At 38.3% G+C, this 24,989-nt stretch overlaps 1 protein-coding gene across 2 annotated transcripts in view; it reads right to left on the reverse strand.

Annotated features, from left to right (window-relative positions):
• Positions 1 to 24,989, reverse strand: part of ZCCHC2 (zinc finger CCHC-type containing 2) — a 44,522-nt gene that overhangs the window by 14,664 nt on the left and 4,869 nt on the right. For both annotated transcript variants that reach the window (XM_066559309.1, XM_066559300.1), the window contains exons 2-7: positions 15,193 to 15,304; positions 11,832 to 11,908; positions 9,543 to 9,614; positions 6,218 to 6,330; positions 4,215 to 4,309; positions 784 to 867 (exon numbers count right to left, since the gene is read on the reverse strand). In XM_066559309.1, coding sequence (XP_066415406.1) covers positions 784 to 867; positions 4,215 to 4,309; positions 6,218 to 6,330; positions 9,543 to 9,614; positions 11,832 to 11,908; positions 15,193 to 15,304 — 553 coding nt within the window. The remainder of the gene's footprint in view (positions 1 to 783; positions 868 to 4,214; positions 4,310 to 6,217; positions 6,331 to 9,542; positions 9,615 to 11,831; positions 11,909 to 15,192; positions 15,305 to 24,989) is intronic.

A 24,989-nucleotide genomic window follows, 5' to 3' on the forward strand; every position in this document is an offset into this window, starting at 1 on the left:
AATGAATTATTAATGTGAAAGAGGATAAGAGTGCTGTCATTACTTGAAAGCCAGAGTAAGTGTTCAGTGGTCTGTGTTCACCTATCAGTTCCCTTTCCTATTCTTTCCACTGACCAGGAGCTTATACTTGTTTCCTTCTAAAAACAATGCAAAACTGGCTTGCTGTTCCTTTCAGAATGAAATTATTGACCAGTCACCAGGCTGCTGCTTCCATGTGTGAACTGTTTTTGAGGCATTTGAAAAACACAAGCTTTCAGACTGTAATCAATATTCACTACAGTCCCAACCTTACTAACCACCCAGAGTATCAAAGCAGCATAGGTTAAGAACAAGAAGAGGAAAACTTGAGCTTCCTTTCTGTGTAAAATTAGAAGCTAGACAAATTTGGCATATTTAATGTAAAACAGTCTTGAAATACTCTTGAAATACCCTTGAAATACTGTACTTAACTCTGAACCCTGGTAATTGAAGAACAAATAGGTAAAAACATGAAAGTCTATAAATAATCTTGGCTCATGTAAATTGTGAGGTATATATTCCTGGTTGTTCAACACAGCTGTGAACTTCTGCCTTTAAGCAGTCTATGAATGCTGCCACTTCTTGAGCTATAGAACAACTTCTTAAGGTAACTGCTGAAAGTACACAAAAATTCTTCATTTGCATAGCAGATTTAATTCAATTTTTGTAACACTTTATACCAATGGAGAAATCAGTCAAGTGTATGATTTCCAGAACTGAGTGTGGTAAAATATCTCCATGAACCACCTTTGAGTACACAACTACCTTCCTCCTGACTTGAAGCTTCTGAACTGTCCTCCTTGAAGTGTTCTGCTGTCTTAACCGTCTTCAAAGAGGGTTGTAAGTTACCTGCAGAGAATAAAGTTCATGTAGTAACTTTATAGATCTTGAACAACTGGACAGTTCCTGAATGTTTGCACTAAACTGGAAGCTAGGGAAATGGAAGACTGAACTTACTGGTTGGCATGTGGCAGCAATTTAAATATTTAAATACTTGTCAAAGCAGGCCATCTCCAAGAGTAAAGGCTCTTAAGAGATACTTTTATTTTGAAGAAAATAGTGTTGAAAATAATTGTAATGCTATGGTACAATTTCAAAAGGCTGTGATTGTGATAATTATTAGAGATATTCCTACTATGCTGCACGTCAGATTTTTCTTTATAATCATTTTGTGTTACAACAGGAAATGGGAGGAGAGCAATGATAGTTACTAGCATTCTTCTGCAACAAATTACACTCCTGCACTGTCAAATCATTTATCTGCCAAAAGTGACCTAATTTGGGATGAAGTCTTCAAGTGCCCTTAGCACAGTCTTCACACATCATTTTTGCCTTTTTATGCCAGACAGGATGAAAAATAAAATAAGTAAGAATAATATTAACAGTTTTTGCAAAAACACCACTTCCGTGCTCTAAGAAAGGATTAACTTCTTTCATAATCTAACTCTAAGAGTCTACTCTTCCCCTCAAAAAGTTCCAAGTTAGTGCAGGTAAAAACATCTGAAAGCTGCTGCTTAGGAGCTTGAAGTATTAATAAGAAGATCTTTCTGAACATCATCTGCATTGAAGATACTACATCCCCAGAGATCGTGCTGGAATCAAAAGTCTACTCCAACCTGAAAAATTGTCCAAACAACTGAATTTATGAATCAGGAGGGAGCTAATCGATTTCTTCCTTAATGGAACCACAGCAGCATAATTAAGCTTACTGAATATTCAGTGTGAGAGCCCCACTATTATTTAAGGTATGAAGACCTTTCACACACAGAGAATTTACTTCCACATAGGTTTTGTTAAATAACTTCGTATTTCTGTGAAAAGGTATTTTTATCGCTGACTCTGTATAGCAACTGAAGACCAATTTAAGCCACAAATGCTTTGTCTGTCAATTAATTCTGCATGTTCTATTCGAGAACTAGATAAGATTTTTTCTTAAATATATGCTTCCTTTTCCAACACTGTCAGTACATGCAAAACATGCAACTATGACTAACTTGCAGTAACAAGGTGCAGGATTACAGGAATCCCAAGCAGGAAACCTAGATAAACACAGAAACCAACAATAAAAAAAAAAAGCCCTCAAGGGTCACTTAACTGAGGCAATTTTGGCAACAGGTGGGGTAAGTACTTTTGTCTTAGTACAGTTTCTATTAGCCTGCACCACAGGAAATATGACTGTGAACTACCATGGACAAGTCATCTAGTCCCCCTTCCCAAAAGAAAAACACCTATGCTAATTACTGCTAATACAGTAATTCTCCTCATCAAATGTTTTCTTAATATCTAACTCAATGTTAGGGCCTGAATCATGCCAATGGGCTTTGCAACTCTTCCCTGCTCTCCCAAGGGCTTCACCTGCCCACAGTGAAGATCCAATCTGGTACACTGCAGTTTTGCAATCTGGGGTGTGACTGCTGGGAAAAGAACTGAAGATGCCTCAGCCAGAGCCTCCATCCTTTGGCTCAGGAGCTGCATTTGAGCTCAGGCCCTTGCCTAGGGTGCACTGCTGGCACACCTGTGCCTGGACATGAATCTTGCTGATCCTGTTCTTAACCCTGACCTACTGACTTGCTTTTCTGCCTTGACCTCAGACCTGCCTCACTACTCTGGACTTGTCTGGCAATCACAAGGTTCTTGCCTGCCCCTGGTCCTAATCTTCCTCATAAGAAGTTAAGCCTAGTGCTTTCTGTCTGATTCAGAGAGAACAGATCATCCTCTTTACATTAGGAGTGGTATTTGATAACTTAAATAATTTTCCATTTGAGTCTTTCCTCTACTCTGCTAAACAATTAAGTTCCTCATCCTGTCATACATGCTACATCTGACAAATCCTCATGAACTTTCATGTACTCAATTATTTATTACTATAAAAATTATCTCACATTTAAGATCACTTTGTAATCTATAAGACTTCTGACAGAACTGACACTTGTCTATTCTCTTTCTGATTTACCCACCTTGCAGATAATTTCTGCCCAGTCAACTGTCTTGATGGAACTTGGCACTGGTTCTTTTTTGAAACCATTTCAAACTACTACCATGTATAGCAATGCATCTGCAAGTACTTCCCAACCAGATGTAGTCTACAGTCTAAAATATGCACACCCTGTCCAGTGTGCCCATCATTAACATGAATCTTTCTGGACTTTGGAAACTCCTTCCTCCCCATGCAGCCTTCCAGTACAACAAAGGTGTCAATTCTTACAGCAGTAAATTCCAGCCAGTTCCACAATTACCCTGATTATTATTAGTTTAACATTTTCACAAAACTGTCATGTAAGAATGTACTAAGTGCTACTAAAAATGTTACAAAGTGACCTACAGCTCCTATTGTAACCAAAGTGCTTCTATCTCATCATGGAAAGAATACATCCCTCACAGATCATACACATCATTTCAAACCGAAGTCAGCTGTCATTCCTCTATTTTTTCCCAAACAAATATGAGTTGTCTGTTTGGAACCTCCAATCTATTCAATTCCCTACTAAGATCTTTCGCAATTTCTGAGGCAGTGGCCTCCCAGTCGGTGCCTCAACTGTCATGGTGTGTAACATGCACTGAAATAAGGAAAGATTAAATGGAAATAAAGATCACATCATCCTAAGGCATTCATACAGGGAAGCCAAGTTTTGGTTACACAAACTGTAATACACAAGTAGGTTAAGAGGGCCACCAAAGAAATCTCTGCAATATAAATGATGGTACACAATTCTGTATGTTCTGAAATTAGGGACATCCCATCATTTATGTACTCAAAACAAATCTCAGTTTAAATATCAAGAGAGATGCTTATCTACAAAAGAAAACAAACAAAAAGCAGATGTGATTTTTCGAGTCAGTTCAAACTTTTTGTTCTAAAATTTAAATTTTGTGAAATGAAGAAATGTCAAACATACTCATACCCAAGCATATTCAATTCATAACAGCCTATTTGAAGAGCATGATGGTACAGAGAAGAATGAAAGAAAGAATGAAAGAAAGAACAAAAAGAAGACAAGCTGATGCTACATAGCATGTTCCCACTGTCAGAAGTATGAGTATCTGCTTGAGAAACTATTCATTTACCAGGAGTTCAAATACAACCAGTGGAATATAACACACAAACAAAAAATTGTAAAACTGTACTTAGGCACAGCAGCAAGATTAGCTTTTTATAGACTTTTCATTATATAAAACAGTATTAGGATATTTCTTACTGTGAGTGTGCAAAGATTCTGATGAAATTGATTGGAAGAAGTTGTATACTCTCTGATTCTGCAGAAAAGCTTGTGATGTATTTGAAAATAGCTGCCTGAAATTTAAGTGAGAGTTTGTTAAACTAAGTAACAGAATCATAGGAAGAACACAAAAATGTACTACAGTACCATTTAAAAGCAAAATAGGCAGTTCTTAAGAAGTCCAAACCCTTCAAATTGCACATTCAACAATGTTAAAAGCTACTTTTGAGCTTTGCTGTTAAATGCTAGTGTAAGCTTGGAGTACAGTCAATATAAGCAATTGGTATGATGATTTTTTTGAATTTAAAAAGATAGGTGCTTTTGAGTCATCCTAATTCAAACATTTTAGCCACTTGTAACATTTTATTAAAGAGGAGTTTGGATTGAGTCCAAAAGCACTCGACTCTGTATTTTAACTTTTTTTATTTTTTTTTAACTGAGAACACATTTATTTTCCCAAAATAATTCATCTCTTTCTTAAATACATTTGAAGAGTAAATACAAAGTTGAGTTCACCTATAAGGTCAGTATTTGAATTTTGCAATTATCTCCAAGAGCAAAGGGTGGGATGCTCAACATTGCTCTGTACTGGTCTGAGTCAGTTACCAAGATGTCAATGACAAATTTTATTAGCTTCAAATAAGAAAATAGGACAACAATTAATGGTTTTCATTGCCCACACACAAAGGCTTCAGGTATTACTTGCCAAGAGGCACTACCCAGCTCTATTTCTTTGGAGGAGGGGCAGGGGAGAGCAATTTTTGGCAAATGGCACATATTGAAACCCCCAAATAAGTATGTATTTATGTTAAAACTGATACTGAAAGAAAAAGGAATTTGAATACAGTAATGCTATTCTCTTGAGATTATTCATGTAGCATTCCTGTATAGTCACAACACAACCTACAAATTGTAATTACAGTTGCTTACTCTATCACATTGTGTATGTTCAAAGGTTATCTTCCAAGTGAGTCTCTTGGGTTTGCAATTACTGTGCAGTGAGGCTTCACAACCTTTCTGTATTACAATACATTCCCTTCAACCTCTGTTAACAGGTTTATTGATTTAAAACCACTATGTTTATTAGCCAAAACTGTTCACAGAGATTAATTTTTGGCTTGACAATCAAGCCAATAAAGACAGACAAATATTACAGACCAAGATTTATTAAAAAATTGGCAAGGGGGTAGTTAAGGCTCAGAGTGGCTGCAAATCTTCTTTAACTAAAATATTAGGACAAAATGCTAGAACCAACAGAACATTATGAGTAGGAGTTTGAAAAGCAGTACCTGATTCCTCAATTACCCCAACTCAAGAGACACTGCCTAACATGATTAATTATTTGCTTTCAACAAGGTTGAACAATCCTAACTGAAAAGGATAAACATAACAAGGTATCTGAACCAAACCAGGAAAAAAAAACAAAACCAAGTAGGCAAACCTGAATTCATATTACTGTTCTGAGTTATAGAATTTGACCACCAAGCTCTCTCATCAATAAATAGCAGGTCATGAGATATGGGCCATTTTCTTACAAATACATGAGCTACTTTTAATTTTATATACATACTTCACTATTACAGTTTATACCTTTTAATCTCCATTCTGTCTCTCACTCTATCCTGTCATAAAAGTAGAACATATGTGCTCTGAGTTACTGTTTCTAGTATTTCTAAATATACCCTTGTGTAAAGGAGGTAGTATCTTTCCACAAATGCCAGTCATTACTATATAATGCTGCTTAGGACAAATATTTTCATTATTGTGCAATTACTTCCAAAGAAGTAATTCTATGAAGTTTACTAAAAGTCTTAATTTAAAGAAAATCTAAGAGTCAAGAGTATCTATTTCATCACTGCCTTCCCACTTTCTTTGCAAATTTGGTTTAGGCAGGAGAACTTCCACTGTCCATAGAAGTCTTCTAGCTTGACTTCAATCACTTTTCTGGTGATGCACTTCAGGCTATTTGCTAAAGCATTTACCTGATTATGGGCTCAAGATCAGCATGCCTTCGTTCTTCCCTCTTCTGAAAACCCTGATTTAGTGCTCTTAAAATAGCCTTGTCAAATGCTTCAGAAGACAGTTCCTTTGGGAGCTGAGAAAAAGGTTAACGTGAAAAATGAGTAGTTGACATTTTAAAGACTATATTTGTTCACTATGAGTCTTTATACCTTTTGGTATCAACAAGAAACTCAATTGTTTCAGTTTGAGTGATGTATTTTACACACCAAAGGTACAACAAATCAACATCATCTAGTTTTGCAAGAGAAACACTTTGCTGTAAATACTCACAGAAAATCCAGGCATAAAACTGTTTAAAGCTCTATTTAAAAGAATTATATTTGGAAATCTACCAAATAACTATGGTCTTTTCAGGATAGTTTATAGCCTTTTTTATAATTTATTTCTTTAAATCTTTCACATATAGAAATTAGTTCTGAAAACGACACAAAAAAAAAAAAACCAGGTGTGACTGAATGCACTGTACTCACTATCATCACTTAGCTAGACTAAACTATTTTAAATAAATGGGAGTAGAAAGGAAACCATTTTAGTTATTTAATACACTAGACTTCAGCAGGCAACACTGAGATTAATCAATAGCGAGTCCCTCCCCAGTTGCTATAAACACTGAAACACCTTATCAAAATTCATTATAACTTTCCAATGCCAATACTACAAAGTGAGGTCTTCTGATGTTCTAGTTGAGAAGGCAAAACGCTTGCTACTTAAGAGCACGTCTATTTTAAATGAAGACTATTCCCCAGAACAAAGTTTTTTCACCTTTAGAACTTTCAAATATTGTACTTAAGTACATCAAAGCTGATCAAATTTGTTAATCTACGTTTTAAAAAAATATTTTAATATGGTGCAATTAAGAGTAAACTGCCACTGAAAAAGGCTTTTTTTTAACTGAAGTTCAAAGCTATTGCTAATGTGGTTAACATCTGCCACCAATTATGATCAACAGCACTCAGCAATTTACACTAAAGCAGCATCTTCATCTTGCATATCTGGAATACACCTGACCCAGAGTGCCAGCTGGATACTGCATCCAGCTATTGGAATAACAGCCCAGCACTCAGTAATTCTTTCACTGAATCAAGTGGTACTAACCAAGGGATGCTGTGTTTGATACAGATAATTGCTTGGTAACATACATAAGAGGAACTCCTGGAATCCAGACAGACAAGTGCTGTTAGTATTATGTTAGTACAGTACTACAACACCTGAAATGTCTTAGATCTAAAACCACAAAGGGCTGAAAGCAGCTGTTCTTAACAGACCCTTTGGCTTTAATATGCATTACTGAGGAACTCTGACTGAAGAATTAGTCAGTGCTAGCCACAAGGTACCAGGAAGTTACTGCGGAAGTGTAGGAATGATCAAATCTCCCATCCTAGTATTTTGTATGTAGATTTGTCTCTGGAAACAGTTACCTTCTTGTCTTTAAAACTTCCATTAAAAGGAATGCAATTCCTTCTGTAGTTAAAGATTCAGTTATACCAACCCAAGATTAGGTGCTTAAGGTAATGGGACAGCCTTGACTTACAAGCTTATTAGTCCTTCCACATATGTGGGTAATTTCCTACTTGCAAAAATTTTTTACGCTTATCACCTAAGAGAAGCCAGCCTTTAATTTAAGCATCCAAGTTGTGCCATTTACTACCTTAGTTTTCCCAACAACGCCTCTATTCTGAAACAATTTTTACCATTACCTTATTTCTATCATATGCAGCATTGGAATTTTCCATCAAGTATTTTGACCATTCTTTTCTGTCCCTAGGAAGCTGAGCATTTAACAATGCCACGTAGATTGGAACAAGGACAACAAAAAGCCAAAATACAAGGGCATATGAAGTGGATGTTTGTGCTTTATGCTTTTTAAAGTAATTAAGTTCTGTCCTGCTTTACTTAACAATTCTCTCTTACTTCTATACCTACAGCTATCAAACCAAATGTACTTTTTAGCTTAGCACATTTTCCACAGAAGACCTCAGGAAGCTCATAGCAACTTCTGGTTGCCTTCTTCTTGTTCTGCCATGTCCTAGACACTGCTGGAACACACAAGCCAGCACATCAAACACCCTACATCAGCCAAACAGCACAACTCTTCAACACTCTGGACCATGTCTGTTTTCCTGGCTCCTCCAGGAAGCAAGTAGGTTCTAGGAGGTCCATTTCAGACACTGATGTTACACATGTGGGAGAATGGGGGCATGCATGTGAATGTTCATCCAAGAGCTGCACAGGACCCTGTATGAAATGCTGTTTTTAGGGTTTTCTTCAGGTGCAGACGCATGTACCCTAAGCTGTGGGATAACCCACGTGCAACCAGACATGCCATCCAGAATTTAAATCCCCCGAAACCAAGCTCGGGGAACTCTTAGAACCAGATATTCAACCAGATTAATAATCACTGCTTAGTTTCCAGAATACCGGAAAACAATGTTGATAATTTAAACAGTGAACAAGACAATGACCTTTGTACAGTGACTGGCTTTCCACTTGCAATTAACACTGCAGTTAAGGACCCCAGATAACATCAAAACATGTCCAAAACAGATTTCTCATTACTGCCCTGAGTAGGGAAGAGATTAAATATAGAATAATTTCCCAGAATAGGTGGAATGCAAAATATTAGACACTGACAATGAACATACAGTTCGAGGTCATCACACGGATGGGGTCTGCACATGGTCTATGCACAGAAATGTATTCTCTGATCAGAGCAGAGGGGAAAACAACTGAGAGAACTTCTGGTTTTTTTAAACATGCATACACACACACACATATAGTTGCTAGATTTTCCTCAAGTTGAAATTCTTGTGATGATGAATACGCCAGCCTTTGTTCCACTGAAGAATACAACAGCTAAATTAAAAACTATTATGCTTATGGCTATGTCCCACTAATTAAACATAACAAATGATACTCTTTAAGGTCCTTCTAGCAGGAACACAAGCAAACAACCAATGGTTGTACCTATATATGAGGTCTGTGGGGAATATTAAAACCTCCTCTGGTAGTTTTATGGTAGTTCAATTAAAACTTTAAGTGCCATTTCAGATGAGACAAACAATCACCTCCTGGGAAACTCCCCAAACATTCTCCAGGGCTGCTTCTTCTGTCAAGATCCTTAATTCCAATATATATAATTAAATGGTTAATACAATTGTGAAGTACAAAAATCTGCTGGCATGCTTTTGTTTCTATAATTACACCTCAGAAATCACAGCTCTCCTAGAATACTTCTGAAGTTATAAACCTGATGTATAAACACTACTTTCATATTTGAATACATACTTTTAGCAGGAATTCCTGAAGCTCCTGATGTGTTTTTGTTACACATGTTACAGAAAAATCAGACCAGGTTACCTAGAATGAAGGAAAAAAGAATGAGGAAAGTGACTTTTTCCAAATTTCATAGCAATTAGCTTGTCAGAACAATTCCATAAATTTGGCAGTCTCAGAGTTAACACTCGCAATTAAGCAAACACCAGGGAAAACAGGGATAAGGCTGTACTTTTTCAAAGACATACTAATTTTGAGTGTGTATTTTAGGATCACCTTCATGTAATTTGTGGCTAAAGGGAGCATGGGCAAATTCAAGGAAATACAATGAAGTCCCTGAAGATTACTGACTCACAAAGAAGCCAGGCAGAAGGCTCTGTGATTATGGGACTTGTATCAAACAGAAATAATTAACCACAAAAAAATAGGTACCAGAGAAAATGACTGTAGGTCAGATATATTGCATTGAGCTCTCACTGGCATTACCAGGAGTCAAAACAAAACAAAAAATCTGTTTATATTACCTATAGAATAATTTTATCTGCCTCAGACTCAAATCTTACACAATCATATAGAAGTTATTTTAGGCTACAAGTCATAAAAAGTACTGCAAGTTACTGAAGAAGGCACTCAAGAATCAGACGACATTCTGGCATATGCCTGTATAAAATTTCAGTAACTTACTGTTCTGACACGACATGCAAGTAGTAAAACAGCACCTTCACATGCATGTTTTGAGTAAAAAATAAGTAAGCTTGGTTAGATGAGTGCTGCCTGGCTTTAAGCCCACTTCTGAGCCAAAGATTCCAATTAGTTACATGGGAAGATTCAGGGTAACAGGAGTGGACACGACAATTATAAACACTCATTTACTCTCAGGAGTTGATAGAGTAATGTCACCCACCAACTGCCTTCCACTTAGTCCCCAGAAATGCCAACTACCCTCAGTGTCCTCAGCTGGGAAGCCATGACTGCAATTGCTGTTCCAACCTTAAAAAAAAGCAGTGTCTGGGCAAGTACAAAATTATCTACAGTGAAGAGCACAGAATATACCTGCACAGATGAGGAAAGGAAACTCTTTCCTAAAAGAACTGAGGTGGAGTTTCAAGATTACTGAAATAATCGCCAGAATATCTCCACATTCCCCCTTTAACAAAGAAATTCAAAACCACTGTCAAATCTGTCTACATGCTGAATCTTTAAAATAGTTTTTTTATTTTAAATTTTTATAATCCCTATAGAAATTCTGTACAAACTTTCTCCATCTCCTACTGTAGTTTACTTCATACTCACTTCACAGACTATTTGGAAAAAAAATCTATGATGTGGTTGAAATATTTGGCCAGGTTAACCCTTAAGACTTTGAAGGCTACCTTCCACATATTACTGTCCTCAACAAAAGAAGAGTGCATCCATTTAGAGAACACAACATCACAGACCATTTAGAGAATACAACATCACAGAATACAATACCAAATTCTGCAATCAACACATCAACTTTCAGCTCAAAATGGCTTTTTTTAAGTTTGCTTCTTCAAAGACATCCCCCATGTCAAAAATCAGCTAGAATGTTTGATGTGAACCATTCTTTTTTGGGTGAAAAAGGGGACCATTTAACTTTAACTTCAAATCTGGTATAATACCAGATTCACATCTATTGGCACAATGACTCATAGTGTTAGTCAGCCCCTGCTAAGAAAATTACTACCTTGATTCAACTAGAACATCACCACCACCAGCCTTAGTCACTATCATTTAATACATGCTGCCCTTAGCTACTACCATAGATGAAGACTACACCAGACAGGCTGTCCAGTTTTTGGCTGTTTTCCAGCTTGTTTGGTTTTGCCTTAAGAAACAAAGTCCAAAACAAAGGCACCAATCTCCAGTTTTCTCAAAAAGCACAGGCTCCACCCTCATATGGTAAACAGCAAGAAACAAGACCCAAGATGACCATATGACTCCAAGCAATCTACAGCTGCAGACACAACTGCACTCCTGTGCCACTTGAGCATTCTAAAACTTCTAGTTTTAGAATTCTTATGAGTTAGAAAAAGCCAAGTTTCCTGAACTGATGTCACACACCCAGCTATGGCTGATGTTTTATACGTTCCCACCTTATGCCGTCACACTTTATGCCCACAGTTACGTATGACACCTGATTTGTACACAGAATTCAAAAGAATCACAAGATAATCCAAAGAATCTCAAAATTGCCTCCTGTGAAGGTTTTTGAAACAAGCTGTATGTATCTGCAGTACATAGACAATAATTTTAACATCCTGGAGATTATTTGCTTACTTTGAATGTGTACTCCAAATGTTTGTCAGCCCTTTTTCTTGATACGTCTTTCAGGGTTATCTTCTCAATATGTACAGCTGAAAGAAAAACACCTTATTGTGCACTCCAAAACTGACAGTTTGCAAACCATTCCTTACTTTCCCAGGCTCTCTGAGCATGCCTGTAGGCTAAATCCTGATGCACACAGTGCAACTCTTCCTTAGGAGCTGTTGTGTTGCGACAAACTGCCGGGAGCAGGCAGAACCTTGCTCTAAGTATTTCTCTGGCCTAATGACAATCTCTTTGGCACACATCATGAAAATCTATGCATTACCCAAGAGCTTATTTACACCAAATGTCACATAACTACAACAATATAACCACTATAAGTGAAAAACAATAAAAGGAAGTCAAATTGTACCCCAAGAAATAACAAGTGCTGATAAAAAACCAGCCAGTACCTTCTACACCTAGGCATCAGAAACATCAAAATAGTAAATGAGGACAAACTAAGGCCAAATACCCACATTTCTGAGGGTACTTAGGCAAAAAGAATTAGTTAGGGAAGGACTGAAGGAGACAGAAATGAGTGTCAGCAAACAGAAAACAAAGAAGAAGCAGAAAGCTTTGACAGTTGTACTGTAAAGAGTGTCATTGAATTGAACCGAGAGGGAACAAAGGTACTATAAGTACTTGCTAATTTCACATTCCTTCCCCAGAGCCTACTGTACACAACAATAGGCGAGTTCTGGCTGTGACCCGGCAAACTGCAGCACCATATGGCTTTCAGGGCCTGGAGACTTTCTTGAGGGCACACAGCATTGCTCAGGTAATACTCCATATAACAACGCTTAGGTAGCCGAGATGGGCTTTCCAGTTTTGCTGCTATGCTGGCCTAAGAATGCAAGAGAATTTTATTCTAGTGCAAGCTTGAACACATCTTTACATGTAAAGAAAAAAATTATTTAAAAGCAGCTCGACCTCATCAATGCTTCCTTTCAATGCTTTAGAAGCTACTTTTTTTTGGAGGGAGGTGGGTGGTGTTAACAGTTAATGTTTTCCTTTCAATTTTTAAATGCATGTTTACATGGGATATATTGGGAACTACTCATAACAACAGTGTCTTTTCCTAAAAAAAAGAATTAAACCTCCAGCAATTGTATGTTGCAAAATTTATTAACGGAAATTAGCTAATTATCATCTAATATAATGTAAACATTTTAAAATTAATTTTGTTATAGTTACAAATCAAGTCTCATCCCCCATCAAACATGCCATTTTTAAGAGAATTAAGCATTGGCAATTTCCATAAAGGAACAATAAGCCAGCAAATAAGTCTAGTGATAGTGCTACAGCTTCCAATTTTCTTAGTAGAGAGACAAATACTGAATGTGCTGGTATACAATGGTTGTAATCCTCTAGCTGGGAGTTAGGAAGACAGACAAGCACTTCATTTTTACCAGTTAATGAAGATTTATTATTATAATGGAAAGAAATCTGAGATGAGCTAAGGATGCCAGACAATAACAATATTTTGTGAAAAGATGAATATTTAGTGACCTTAATTTTTACCTGTCTGGTATAGATTCAAGTGCTGTTAGAAGGAGGACTATGGCACAACAAAAGTTTTGTTGCAGTAAAATTTCTTAATGACTAACATTCAAATTGATACTGGAATTCATATTCATAAGTTAATTAAGAAGTTGATTCCCATGACTGGAACTGAGAATAGTGGTGTAAATTGCATTCCACTACATGCATATATTTAGCATACACAATTAGGAAACTAAGACCATTAACATTCACAGACAAGCTTTTTTCCCTAATGAGACTGTGCTTATTTTAAACTATTGAGTATTCTCAATGCTAAAAATTTGTCCTCAGGTATAAAAAAATTTATTACACAATGCAGTACCTTCAACTTCCTTAACTTCTTTCTGCTGCACGCTTCATCATAATGCACGATACAAGAGGTAATTACACTGTTGTTGCTGCACAGCTTTAGTTCTACAGTTTCAACAGACTCCTTTGTAATTCTGTCTCCATAATGACATTTTAAATATTCTAAATGGCTGGAAGAAAAGTTTGAATACACAAGCCAATGAGGCATGTCACATCTCTACCTCTATTCTGGACACAGAACATGCATCCAGGATGATTAAGTAAAGCATGTATACATGACACTGCTTCCATTCTAAGTCAAGCTTTAAAAATTCATATTCATCACAGCTGAGAATAAAACCTGAGTTTTACTATCGGTGGTATTTCTAACCAGTAAGGAGATTTCTGCAGCAGGGAATCTCTACCACATAACTGTGTAGCAAATATCACAAAGGTACTCTGATCCTTCACTGCAGTTTCTCACTATGATAATACAAATGCGGAAAAATATTTAAGCTCTTTGCTAGATTAAATTATTCAAATTTTTTGTGCTTCTGTTACTCAATTTGAGTGTTACTAAAGAGATTCCCCCTTTTAGGTTTCTAATTCATGAATACGAACACTTTGAACTCCATAAAAGGATTTGAAACAGGTTTGTTGTCTGTAATCTGCCATTATCTTCCTCTTGTATTTTTTTTTCCAGGAATCAAATCTCTCAAATTGCCTGCCTTCAAAGTGCAGTTAAATCTCCACATTAGAGACAAAAGGACATTTATGAGGACAAAATGAACAGCAATCGTTTTTCCATATTGTTAGCTCCTTCCTATCTGCACACTATCTGTTGACTAATTTTGAGTAGGCAAGTAACTTGCTAATCCTCTTGAAGAATAAAGGGTGAGAATAAATCTGTTTTCAATAATGCTCATTTCTTCAAAGAGAAAATCTTGTGCTGGCAATGGCATATCAGAGTTTTGTTTATGCTCAGAAGCCTTGTTCTTATTTTCTCAAACAGAGCCAAAACAGTGACTTCTATTAAGCCTTTCACTTCTCCAACTGCCATTTCTATAACACCTGCTAATATGTGGGTTTTCTTTGCTAATTTTTTTAATGTCATCAAATACAACTGAATCAAGCAGCAAAATCTATGGACTGCTTCCCAATATTTTTGTGTTTAGCTTTGCTTAAAAAATTCAAATGCTCTTAATACAATTGCATTATATGTTCTTGTTCTCCCCCAAATCCTGCCCCTTTTTTCAGTGGGAAGCCCATTTGCAGCTAATTTTCATGCAGGCATTCACTAGCAGTTAGCAGTTAACACAAATGACAACTTGTTATAACAAAGAAAAGACCAAGTAGGTGGCAGAGAAACTATTTTACTTACCAATCACTGCAGCTTCTTGTAACAGCAAGAAAGATACAAGATGTCTACAACTCCAAGCAGAGTTTAATGTTCAAAGAAACCTTTAAGAACCTTCCTCAAAAGGAAGCTCAGACAACATACCTTCTCTCTGAGGTCTGTGGGAAGCCATTGGGAGTCCATCATGAGGTGCTGTGGTTCGTTCTAGCAAACTGGTCTCATTACTTGACATGCAGTCACCATGGGAAAAGTCGTTCTAAATCAAGAAAGAGAAAAAAAAAGACACATCTTAGTAGAAGGACTGCTACCTAAGCTTGCTCTCTTACTCAGCAGGTATTACAGAAAAACCCAGAAACCCTTTATCTGTTATTCCACACGACAAAAACATGAAGCTCTTGACAGTGGCAAAAAGGTGCTCATTAACCATTTCAGTTCTTACTTTATTTATGTGTTTATCAAATGTCATCTATAACCTCCAATGTTTCACTGACCTTATTTTAAATACAGAATAGGGTAAGGAACAGGGTATCTCAAACTGGACAATTCAAGACCATTAGCTCAGAACTTCAGTGATAATTTACAATTAGCATGAACTCTTTCAACTACTAACATGTCAAGTCATCTACTCACTACATTCTAAATATATTCTCCTCAATTATATTCATGCCCTGTACCTTCAGCCTGCCACCTCTTCTGTGTAGGGAATCACGAGTAACTGCTTGGACAGTCTATGAGGACATGCAGTCCATGCATCTCTAATCAACTAAATCCATGCATCTCTTACTAAAGCTCAAGTTCAGAACACAAGCAGTTGCCACCAACACCCTCACTTTGATAGAGAAAAGGACAGACTGAAAGCTCATCTCCCCCCACATTTACATGCAGACTTCAAAATTATATACCAACACATATTAATGCAGTGCACAAGAAGGGACACAACAAGAAATCATAGGAGACAGATAACATAGACAGCTAAGTAAGAGAATAAAGAATAATCCAGGCTAACAATGATAAATAAGAAAAACGTATTAGAATAGCATGGACTACAAGTGGTTTCCCTAAGGTAACAAGAGCCTATATAATTTTTTCCAAATTAGGATGAAACATTATTGTATCAATTTACACATTCTTTAATGACCTGGTCTTGCTAAAACAAAAGCAATCAAACAAACAAACTGACCTACAACCAAGTTAAAACTCAGAAATATTTTGAAACATCCAGTGACATTAAATGCAGCTATTTAATTCCATGTTCAAGGAAACAACACATTGCCTTTGAAAGGTACATGCAGAAAGAACTAGGAAATACAGGAAGTTACTAGCAAGTGTTTGGATTAATCTTTTTAAAGTAAAAAACCTTTGTTTATTGGTAACAAGTAGTATAACATATGAGCTGATGAAATAGCAAGTTCGGGAAAACTGAATGCACCACAAACATTTAGTAACTGGTCTGCATGAAAACTAAATTTATTCACACAGGATGAAGAACACTGAAAGACCTTCATAAAAGATGGGTAGAGAAGAAATATAAATCTCCAGAGAACAGTCTTTATTTTTAAATGCAGGAAGCATAATAAGCGCCAGAATATGTGTGGTTGGTTGGGTTATTATCACATTTGTGCAATGTGATGAGACAAATCATCCACCAAGATTAGTTGCTGTATTTGTTGAAGAGGACCCCAAGACTATCACAACAGAAAGACCAGAATGAGAAAGCACAAAGGTGGCAAAAGACATATGAATTCCCTGCCAATTCTTCAACAAACTCCTTCAGATATGACAGATATACCAGCTAAAGCTGGCTTCATCTTACAAAACCAGCTTTACTTCATCTACAGTGCGGGTACGAGCTGTGGCAACTCCTAACAGTATATCCAACACATGCAGACCCAGGCAGTGTCCAGGCATCAAGGCTGCCCTGGGCATGCAGACAACCTAACTTTGGTCAGTGACACCAATACCAGGACAGTTAGCAAGTGCACAGCAGTCCAAAGCTGTTTCATCAAACCGGTGTATGGTTTGTGCTCTGAGCTGAGCATTGGTAATTTCAGGTTTCAAAGCCATCAGATTTAAAATATAAAGCCTGCTTTGTTTCTTCAAGATAAAACTCACACCAGTCCCCAGTCACTCAGTAAATAATCGCAGCAAACATCTAATAAATTATGAGCTCAATGTCAGATATAGGGTAAGAAAGGCAAACAGCTGTATGTCAATGAGACTGGAATTTTTAACAGCTTTAGCACATTTTCAAGTTTAGTTTACTAAAATAATCCCTCAAACAAGCCACCACACAAGCATGCTCTGGAGAGAACTACTTCCAGAACACTTCAAAAAACCCACTGATGCTGTTTCAGCAGACATTTCATAACAACTGTGGGCAGAAAAAGTGGAAGTACTTTAGTTTGGTTAAGTGTTAACTCCTGATGTAAAAACAATCAAATTTGAGGTCAGACGTTCTCTTGCATTCAAAGCCAGGATATTTGTTTTGATTAATGGAAAACAAATTACAGACTATTCTAAAAAATAATTGCTAGTTTAAAAGTCAAATAAACTGTGAGCAGTTTTTAGGAGATGTACAGAAATACGATTTACTTCAAAAAAGTATTCTGTTCAGCTCATGTCAAAGAAGCATTAAATACTGTTGCTACACCTTCTAATACTAGAAAATTGCTTCTTACCAAGCACATATATCATCTCTGTAACAGCATTCAAATACTTTTGCAGTGAATTATTCTAGAATGGTTATTTTTCTATCCATGGCAGCAGTCTGTAACAGGCCAACTACAACCGCAGTTGAAGGCCCCCTCTAAACTGCAAAATATTACATTAAGGTTTCAAACCTTATTTAAATAATTATATCGATTATTATAAAATAACTATAATAAATTCATAATTTATTCACTTGTAGAATTCTTCATGTCCAAAGTTAACCAGTAATATTTATTCTGTGACTGCTGGCTTTTACAACACAGGAGGTAGACAGTGGGAAATCCAGAGCAGTCACAGCTTTACCTTACAGCCTGCAAAGCTCCAGATCCAGGTCTTAAGCTGCATAACTACTCTTCACTTTTGGTGTTACCTGCGGTGACAGTTCTACATCAAACTCACAAGTAACTGAAACACAGGTGCCACTGTCAGAGCCGACAACTCTAGGGCAAGTGACTGCAAAGTCTGAAGGGCCAAAGAATATTAAGAGTGGCATCATGTGTTGCTATGTGGCGCCAGTCACACCAGGAACACAAGCCCTTTAAAGCCTGATACACTGCTGAGGAAGGGCATGCTGTACAGAACCAGCATGTGTGCTCATCCTTTCCTGTCAATGAATACAACATATCCCATGTTCACACAACACACACAAGTGTAAGGTTAACTCTCACATAAGCCTCTGTAAGACTTGACTGCAACTCACAGTGCTGCTGCTAATGATTAAAATATAGTGAAGCGGGAAATGTGGGTGGCCCCAAACCAGCTGCCAGATAATTAATTTGATAATCACACAGATCTCAGTGATGGGCTGAAGGATTAACTACATTTCTCCTTGAAAGTGAAACAAGCTAAGAGAGTACCCTAAAAATTATCTCCTCTTACAATCTACACCAGAGTTTTGTATTAAACAGATCTATCCTCATATGGTTGAAAGCAAGTACTATGTTAAAAAAAACCTTATCACTTGAGACACTTCCCAGGACTGTATCATATCATCATAGAATGTTTTGGGTTGGAAGCGACCTTAAAGATCACCTAGTTCAAATCCCTCTCCCATGGGCAGGGACACCTTCCACTAGAAACAGCTGCTCAGAGCCCCATCCAACCTGGCCTTGAACACCTCCTGGGATGAGGCATTCCAAGTTTCTCCAGGCAACCTCTTCCAGTGCTTCACCTCCCTCACAGTGAAGAATTTCTTCCTAATATCTAGAATGTGGTTGGATTTCTAGCCTGCAAGCACACATTGCCAGGTCACATTCAGCTTCTCATCAAACCACACTCTCAAGTTCTTCTCCTCAGAGCTGCTCTCAATCCATTCTCTGCCAAGCCTGTATTTGTACTTAGGATTGTCCCAAGCTGTTGCAGTTTGAATTGCTGCTAGTCAAGTCCAGGGTAAAGAGGCAAAAAGGCTTTTGCATAATATCCATAGATGTTTAATTCAGCCACACGGCGAGATGTTCTCCTCTCTGACACACACTCCTACCCAAGGTCTCGCTCTCTCCCCCAGGGGCCTCCTGGCTGACCTTGGTCTCCAGGCAGTATCAAGGTGAGGCCCAATCAGGGAAAACGGAGGGAGAGCCTTAGGAGCACCTATGTTCAGGCATAGGCACAGGGGAAGGAGCCAATGGGGTGTAACTTAGGAGAAGTCCCCCCAGGGCCTCCACACCCAAGCCACCAGCAGAACCTTGTACTTGGCCTAGCTGAACTTCATGAGGTTCACAGAGATTCTTCTCTCAGGCCTGTCAAGGTCCCTGTGCATCCTTCCCTCCAGTGTGACAACTGCAAAACACTGCTTGCTGTCATTGGCAAACTCACCGAGGGTGCCCTTGATCCCACTGTCCGTGTCACTGACAAAGACGTTGAACAGCACCAGTGCCTGGACCAACCCCAAGGAACTCCAGTTGTCACAGGTCTCTGCTTGGACCAGCGAGCCCTTGAAAACAATTCCTTGAGTGTGACCATCCAGCCAATTTCCTTATCCACCAACTGGTCCATCTGTCAAATCCATGTCTCTCCAGTTTAGAGACAAGGCCATCATGTGGGACAGTGCCAAATACTTTGCACAAGTCTAGGGAGATAATGCCAGTCATTCCTCCTATCAACACTACAACCCCGATGTAGAAGGCCACCAAATTTGTCAGGCATTTATCTGTTCTCAGCAAAGCCATGTTTGCCATCAAATGCCTTCTTACTTTCCATTTGCCTTAGCATGGTTTCCAGGAGGATCTGTTTCATGATCTTGCCAGGCAGAGGTGAGACTGACCAACTTCTAGTTCCCTAGGTCTTCCTTATCTCCCTTTTTTAAAATGGGGCTTATGTTTCCCCTTTTCCAGTCAGTGGAAACTTCACTAGACTCCCATGACTTCTGAAGTATGATGGATAGAGGCTGAGATACTTCAGCTGTCAATTCCTCCAGGACCCATGGATGCATCTCATCAGGTCCCATTGTTTTGAGCACCCTTACATTCCTCAGATGGTTTTCAACATGTTCTCCTACAGCTGGTGGTCCCTCATTCTCCCAGATCCTGCCTTTGCTGCCATGACTTCAATGGTGTGGGCTGAAGCACTTGGTGAAGACTGAGGCAAAAAAGTTATTGAGTACCTCGGCCTTCTCCATATTCCAAGTGACCAAATATGCCGTTTACGTTGAGTCTTTCTCTTACCACCCATGTATCTACAGAAGATTTTGTTGTTGCCATTGACATCCCTGGCTAGATTTAGTTCTGTCATGGCTTTAGCTTTCCTAACCTGGCTGCTCAAACAGTTTGTCTGTATTTCTCCCAGGGTATCTGTCACTGCCTTCCACCCTTCATAGCCTTCCTTTTCATGTTTGAGTTTGTCAAGAAGCAACTTACTTATCCACACAGGCCTCCTAGTATTTCTGCCTGACTTCCTCGTCATTGAGATGCATCACTAATGAGCTCAGAAGAAGTGATTCTGTAATACCAATCAATCTTCTGGGGCCCCTCTTCCCTCTGAGGCTTATTTCATGCTACTCTACCAATCAGCCTCCTGAAGAGGAGTCCAGAAGTGTTTACGCCCCAAGATCCAGGGGTGCTGGTCTGTAACACAAGCACCAAATACCTAAAGTGGTGAGCCATCCTGCTGAGAAGGATGTTGCTCTGTCTGATGCCATGTGAGCTGAGATCTCAGCTCACCTACACATGATAGATGTCCAAACTCTGCCTTCTATCAATGCAGATGACTGATCAAACAATGTGATGCTGGCATTGCTTTGGCAATATGCAGTGAAATCTGTTACTGGATAGCTTACTAATCATCACGAGCAAGCGATTGATGCACGTAAGTCTTCTGATGCTTGCACTGCACTTTCATAAAAGAACTATTCATTCATCAGCTCTGATGAGCACTAACAAGGGAAACACACTTCCAGCAGCTGGACAGCTTGATTAGTTCTACATGCCCAAATATGAAATATTATTTTTCTGCAAGAACTACAGTAAATGTGCTATGAGGGACAGCACTACTCAGCCTTGCAGGCTGTGCAGATGTAAACTGGCACAGCTTGTTCATTCATCTACAAGTGGGAACTGACAAACAAAGCCAGATGAAAGAAGGCATTTTGGAAAAAATCAAGGTCTAACTCATGATTGTGAGCCATCAACTACAGCATCTGCACCTTCAACAAAATTGAGTGATGTCAGAATAATCATTAACAGATGTGGTGGCAATTACAAGACCAAAGCCATGATTTGTTTATAACAAAACTTGCAGGCTCTCATTGCCGCACAGCTGTGATACACAGATGTATCGCTACATAGCTGTGGTAGCATAAAGGTTCAACATTTCCTCTCCAGAAGCAACAACCAGGTGAAACTACCTGTGTATTTGTGTGCTGCTGAACCCTCTCCTGATGACTACAGCAGCAGAGATGAAGCCTTACTCAACACTCTGAGCAACTGTACCTGCACCCCACCACTGTGAGGTGTGGCTTGGATACAGGGATAGAACATTCTTGCCATTTTAAAATGGAAATCCAGCATATGCATTTAATACTCACAAATGCAAACATATAGAGCAGCAATGCTTCAAAACCTATTTTATGCTTATCACATTGATACAACAGATTGCCCCCTAATCAAAAATATCCAGTACTGTCTCAGACAAGCTGCTAGGCAAATGCAAGACCAAGACTGCAGACAAATGCCCAACAGACATTGCTGCTAAGCCATGCCCCAATCTGCAAACTTTGAACTATGCAAAGCCACCATCCAATTGTTCTAAGATGGAGAGATGCTGTTCTGTTCTACAAGACTAAAGCAGAATGAGCCTCAAGATCTAGGACTACAAAAACCCACCAAATTATCTCTCTTTTGGCCAAACCAACATACAACTTAGATGTTTACATGTCAACTTTTAAATAGAATCAATAATGCTCCAGAACAATAATGCTTATTCCACACAGAACCTCAGCTGGAGAAAAGTGCAAAATCCTACACCTGGGCAGGAAGAACTACAGGCGCCACACATTTGGGGACCTAAGAGACTGTAGAGTAGCTTTGCAGAAAAAGATCTATATTTATAAAAATGTGTGTGTGTGTGTGTGTGTGTGTGTGTGTATGCACACATCGGAAGGGAGGGTGCAACGAGGATGGAGCCAGGCTCTTTTTAGCAGTGACCAGTGACAGAAGCAGAAACGTAGGAGGTTCCCTCTGGACATCTGGAAACACTTTTTCATTGTCAGGGTGACTGAGCACAGGTTGCCCAGACAAGCTGTGCAGTCTACATCCTTGAAAACACTCAAAAGCCATCTGGACATGGTCCTAGGGAATGAGCTGTAGGTAGCCTTGCTTAAGCAAGATGACCTCCAGAGGTCACAGCCAATCTCAGTCCCTTCATGATACTGTGACCACTCATAAAATCCCATAATATGCAGTAAAAGCCTGAATAGCTGAACATACAGTTCAAATGGATTATGTGCAACTGCCCTATTAACTGATATCTAGTAAGCTAGACTGCATAGAGAGTATGCACAGGTGCCTAAAAGTACTTTGAAGCATATTTGTTTCGCTAAACTATGTTAAGAGTCTGCCTGTAAGAGGCAGCAACAAAACACTATAGTGGAGACAAACACCTGACAAAACATCAGCTGATTCTGAGAAAAAAATGACACCACATGACAGCTTCAGCAATCACATAATAACTAACTTATAGCACTACTAAATCCTAACAATTTTGAGACAAAGGGCAACCAACCCTCTTATATCACATGAACAAATTCAGCCTGTGGCAATTACATTTGAAGTACTAGACATAGCAGCTACACCTATGATTTACAGTGCTGGGGGAATACTGCACCTCATGTTTGCTAGAAACACAAGTGTGTTCTAAGTCTCACCTCCACCTGAGCTTCTAACAGGACCTAAGCCAGTTTCAGTCCAACCTAGCTAGTCCATGACACAGTAGGGAAGTTGAAGCTAGAGCCAGCCAAGTATCAGTTCAAGCATTACTCTATCCCCAGGTGGTTGCTCTTTTAACAACTCTGCAACATCATACTTGTGCTATTGTAAGCTGAGTGAATAAAAATAAAATTACTTGAATGTAGCAGTTCAGACTAATACAAAAAATTATTCTCATAACAGTCTAGAGTGATGGGAAGATTTAAAAAACATTTGCCCCTGAAGAGTAGTTCACTGAAGTACAGTCAGTACTGAGAAGTGACAATGCCTTCATTACTACATTTAATTACCATCAATGGGCAATATATCATTTCGTCTAATCCTTGAACTCCAGCATAGTTTGAAAGTATTCTTTTATGTACAGCATTTTCAAATAACAGAAAATCTCTGTCTTGTGGTTATCTTGCTCCTAAGACACTTCCCAAGACACTAAATTTTCTTTAGCTGTTCAAAATATTTTTACTTTCTTCTCCCAAAAAGACAAGATTGAGGAGGTTGAGGAAAGGCAATAAACTCACAAAGGAATGTAGTTTCTAGTCAGATCTCTTACAGTTTTGGTCTCCAGAAGTATAAACCCTTAGACTTGGAGGATACTACAGAAATTCACCAACTCTTGAAGGAAAAGTAGGTATTTTGTTTTGATTACAGTAATGAAGAATCAGCTGTAGTGCTTTCTTAGTGCTGCTTAGGACAGCTATGGCTAGAGACTGATAATGACAAACTAACAAGGTGACAGATTTAGGCAGGCAGAATCCTACACACTTCAGAGGGTTCACAGACACAACCATCTTACTGCTGCTGTCTGCACCGTTTTCTGCAGCTCTTTAGAAAAAGCTCAGAGTCCTCTGCACTCCAAGCCCAGTGAGATTCTGCTACCTATAAATAAGTCAGCATTGGGCAACCCTGAAAACTGTACCACAGCTCAACTACAGCAATCGAAGTACAAGCATTAGGAAGTCAGGGGTCTATTTTCAACACCCTCAGTATTAATTTACTCTGCTGGACAACAAATTGTCAGGGACAACAAAGAGCTGATTAACTCGGTATAATGGGTCTGGGAACGGCTACAAACTTGTACTAACACCTCATATTTAGAATTAAACAGCTAAAACAGCTCAAAGCAGTGGAAGTTTTTACTCTGCAATTTCCTGGAACATCAGCATGCACATCTAGATAGAACTCATTCATTTTAGGCATTGTTTTTTATCTAGCTATGACTTCCTTTCCAGAAGACTTCCAGTAATGTTTCTGGAAATTCTTAACTCCTGTTTGGAGACAGAGAAATTCCTGTTCAGAGACAAGGCTGTTAGGTTCTTTGAGGCAGCTGGAATACTTTTCATCTCAGTATGCAGAACTTCTAAAACATTTGTATTTCCCTGGAGTGCATCACTACTTAAAAGATCTTTGCCAAGAGTGAAATGACATTTTTAATCTTTATGTCTCTTATTTAAACCAGGCTCTGAAGATACACTTTTCCTTATACTCAACTCTATGACACTAAAAACAGTGCACTGCAGACAGAGCTCTTAGATTCTAAAATTAAATTCTACTACCTTATTCTGCTGCAAGTGACTGAAGATCAATTATAAAAGCACTCTTCTAATTTGCACACAAAATATCCTATAAATAGAAGTAGCACTAAGAAAAGTACCCTGTAAATAGAAACTTCCCCTTTGTTTGTAAGTAAAGAATTTTTTCTGTGAAGAATCCTGCAGCCAACTAATTATATTACTATTCAACTATTATCTCTAGGAGATTGCTTATTTCAACAGAACCTTGGTTCTATTTCTGTCAAGTACGCCTGATTAAATATTC

The sequence above is a fragment of the Molothrus aeneus genome, chromosome 1, assembly GCF_037042795.1.
Source record: "Molothrus aeneus isolate 106 chromosome 1, BPBGC_Maene_1.0, whole genome shotgun sequence".
Lineage (NCBI taxonomy): Eukaryota > Metazoa > Chordata > Aves > Passeriformes > Icteridae > Molothrus > Molothrus aeneus.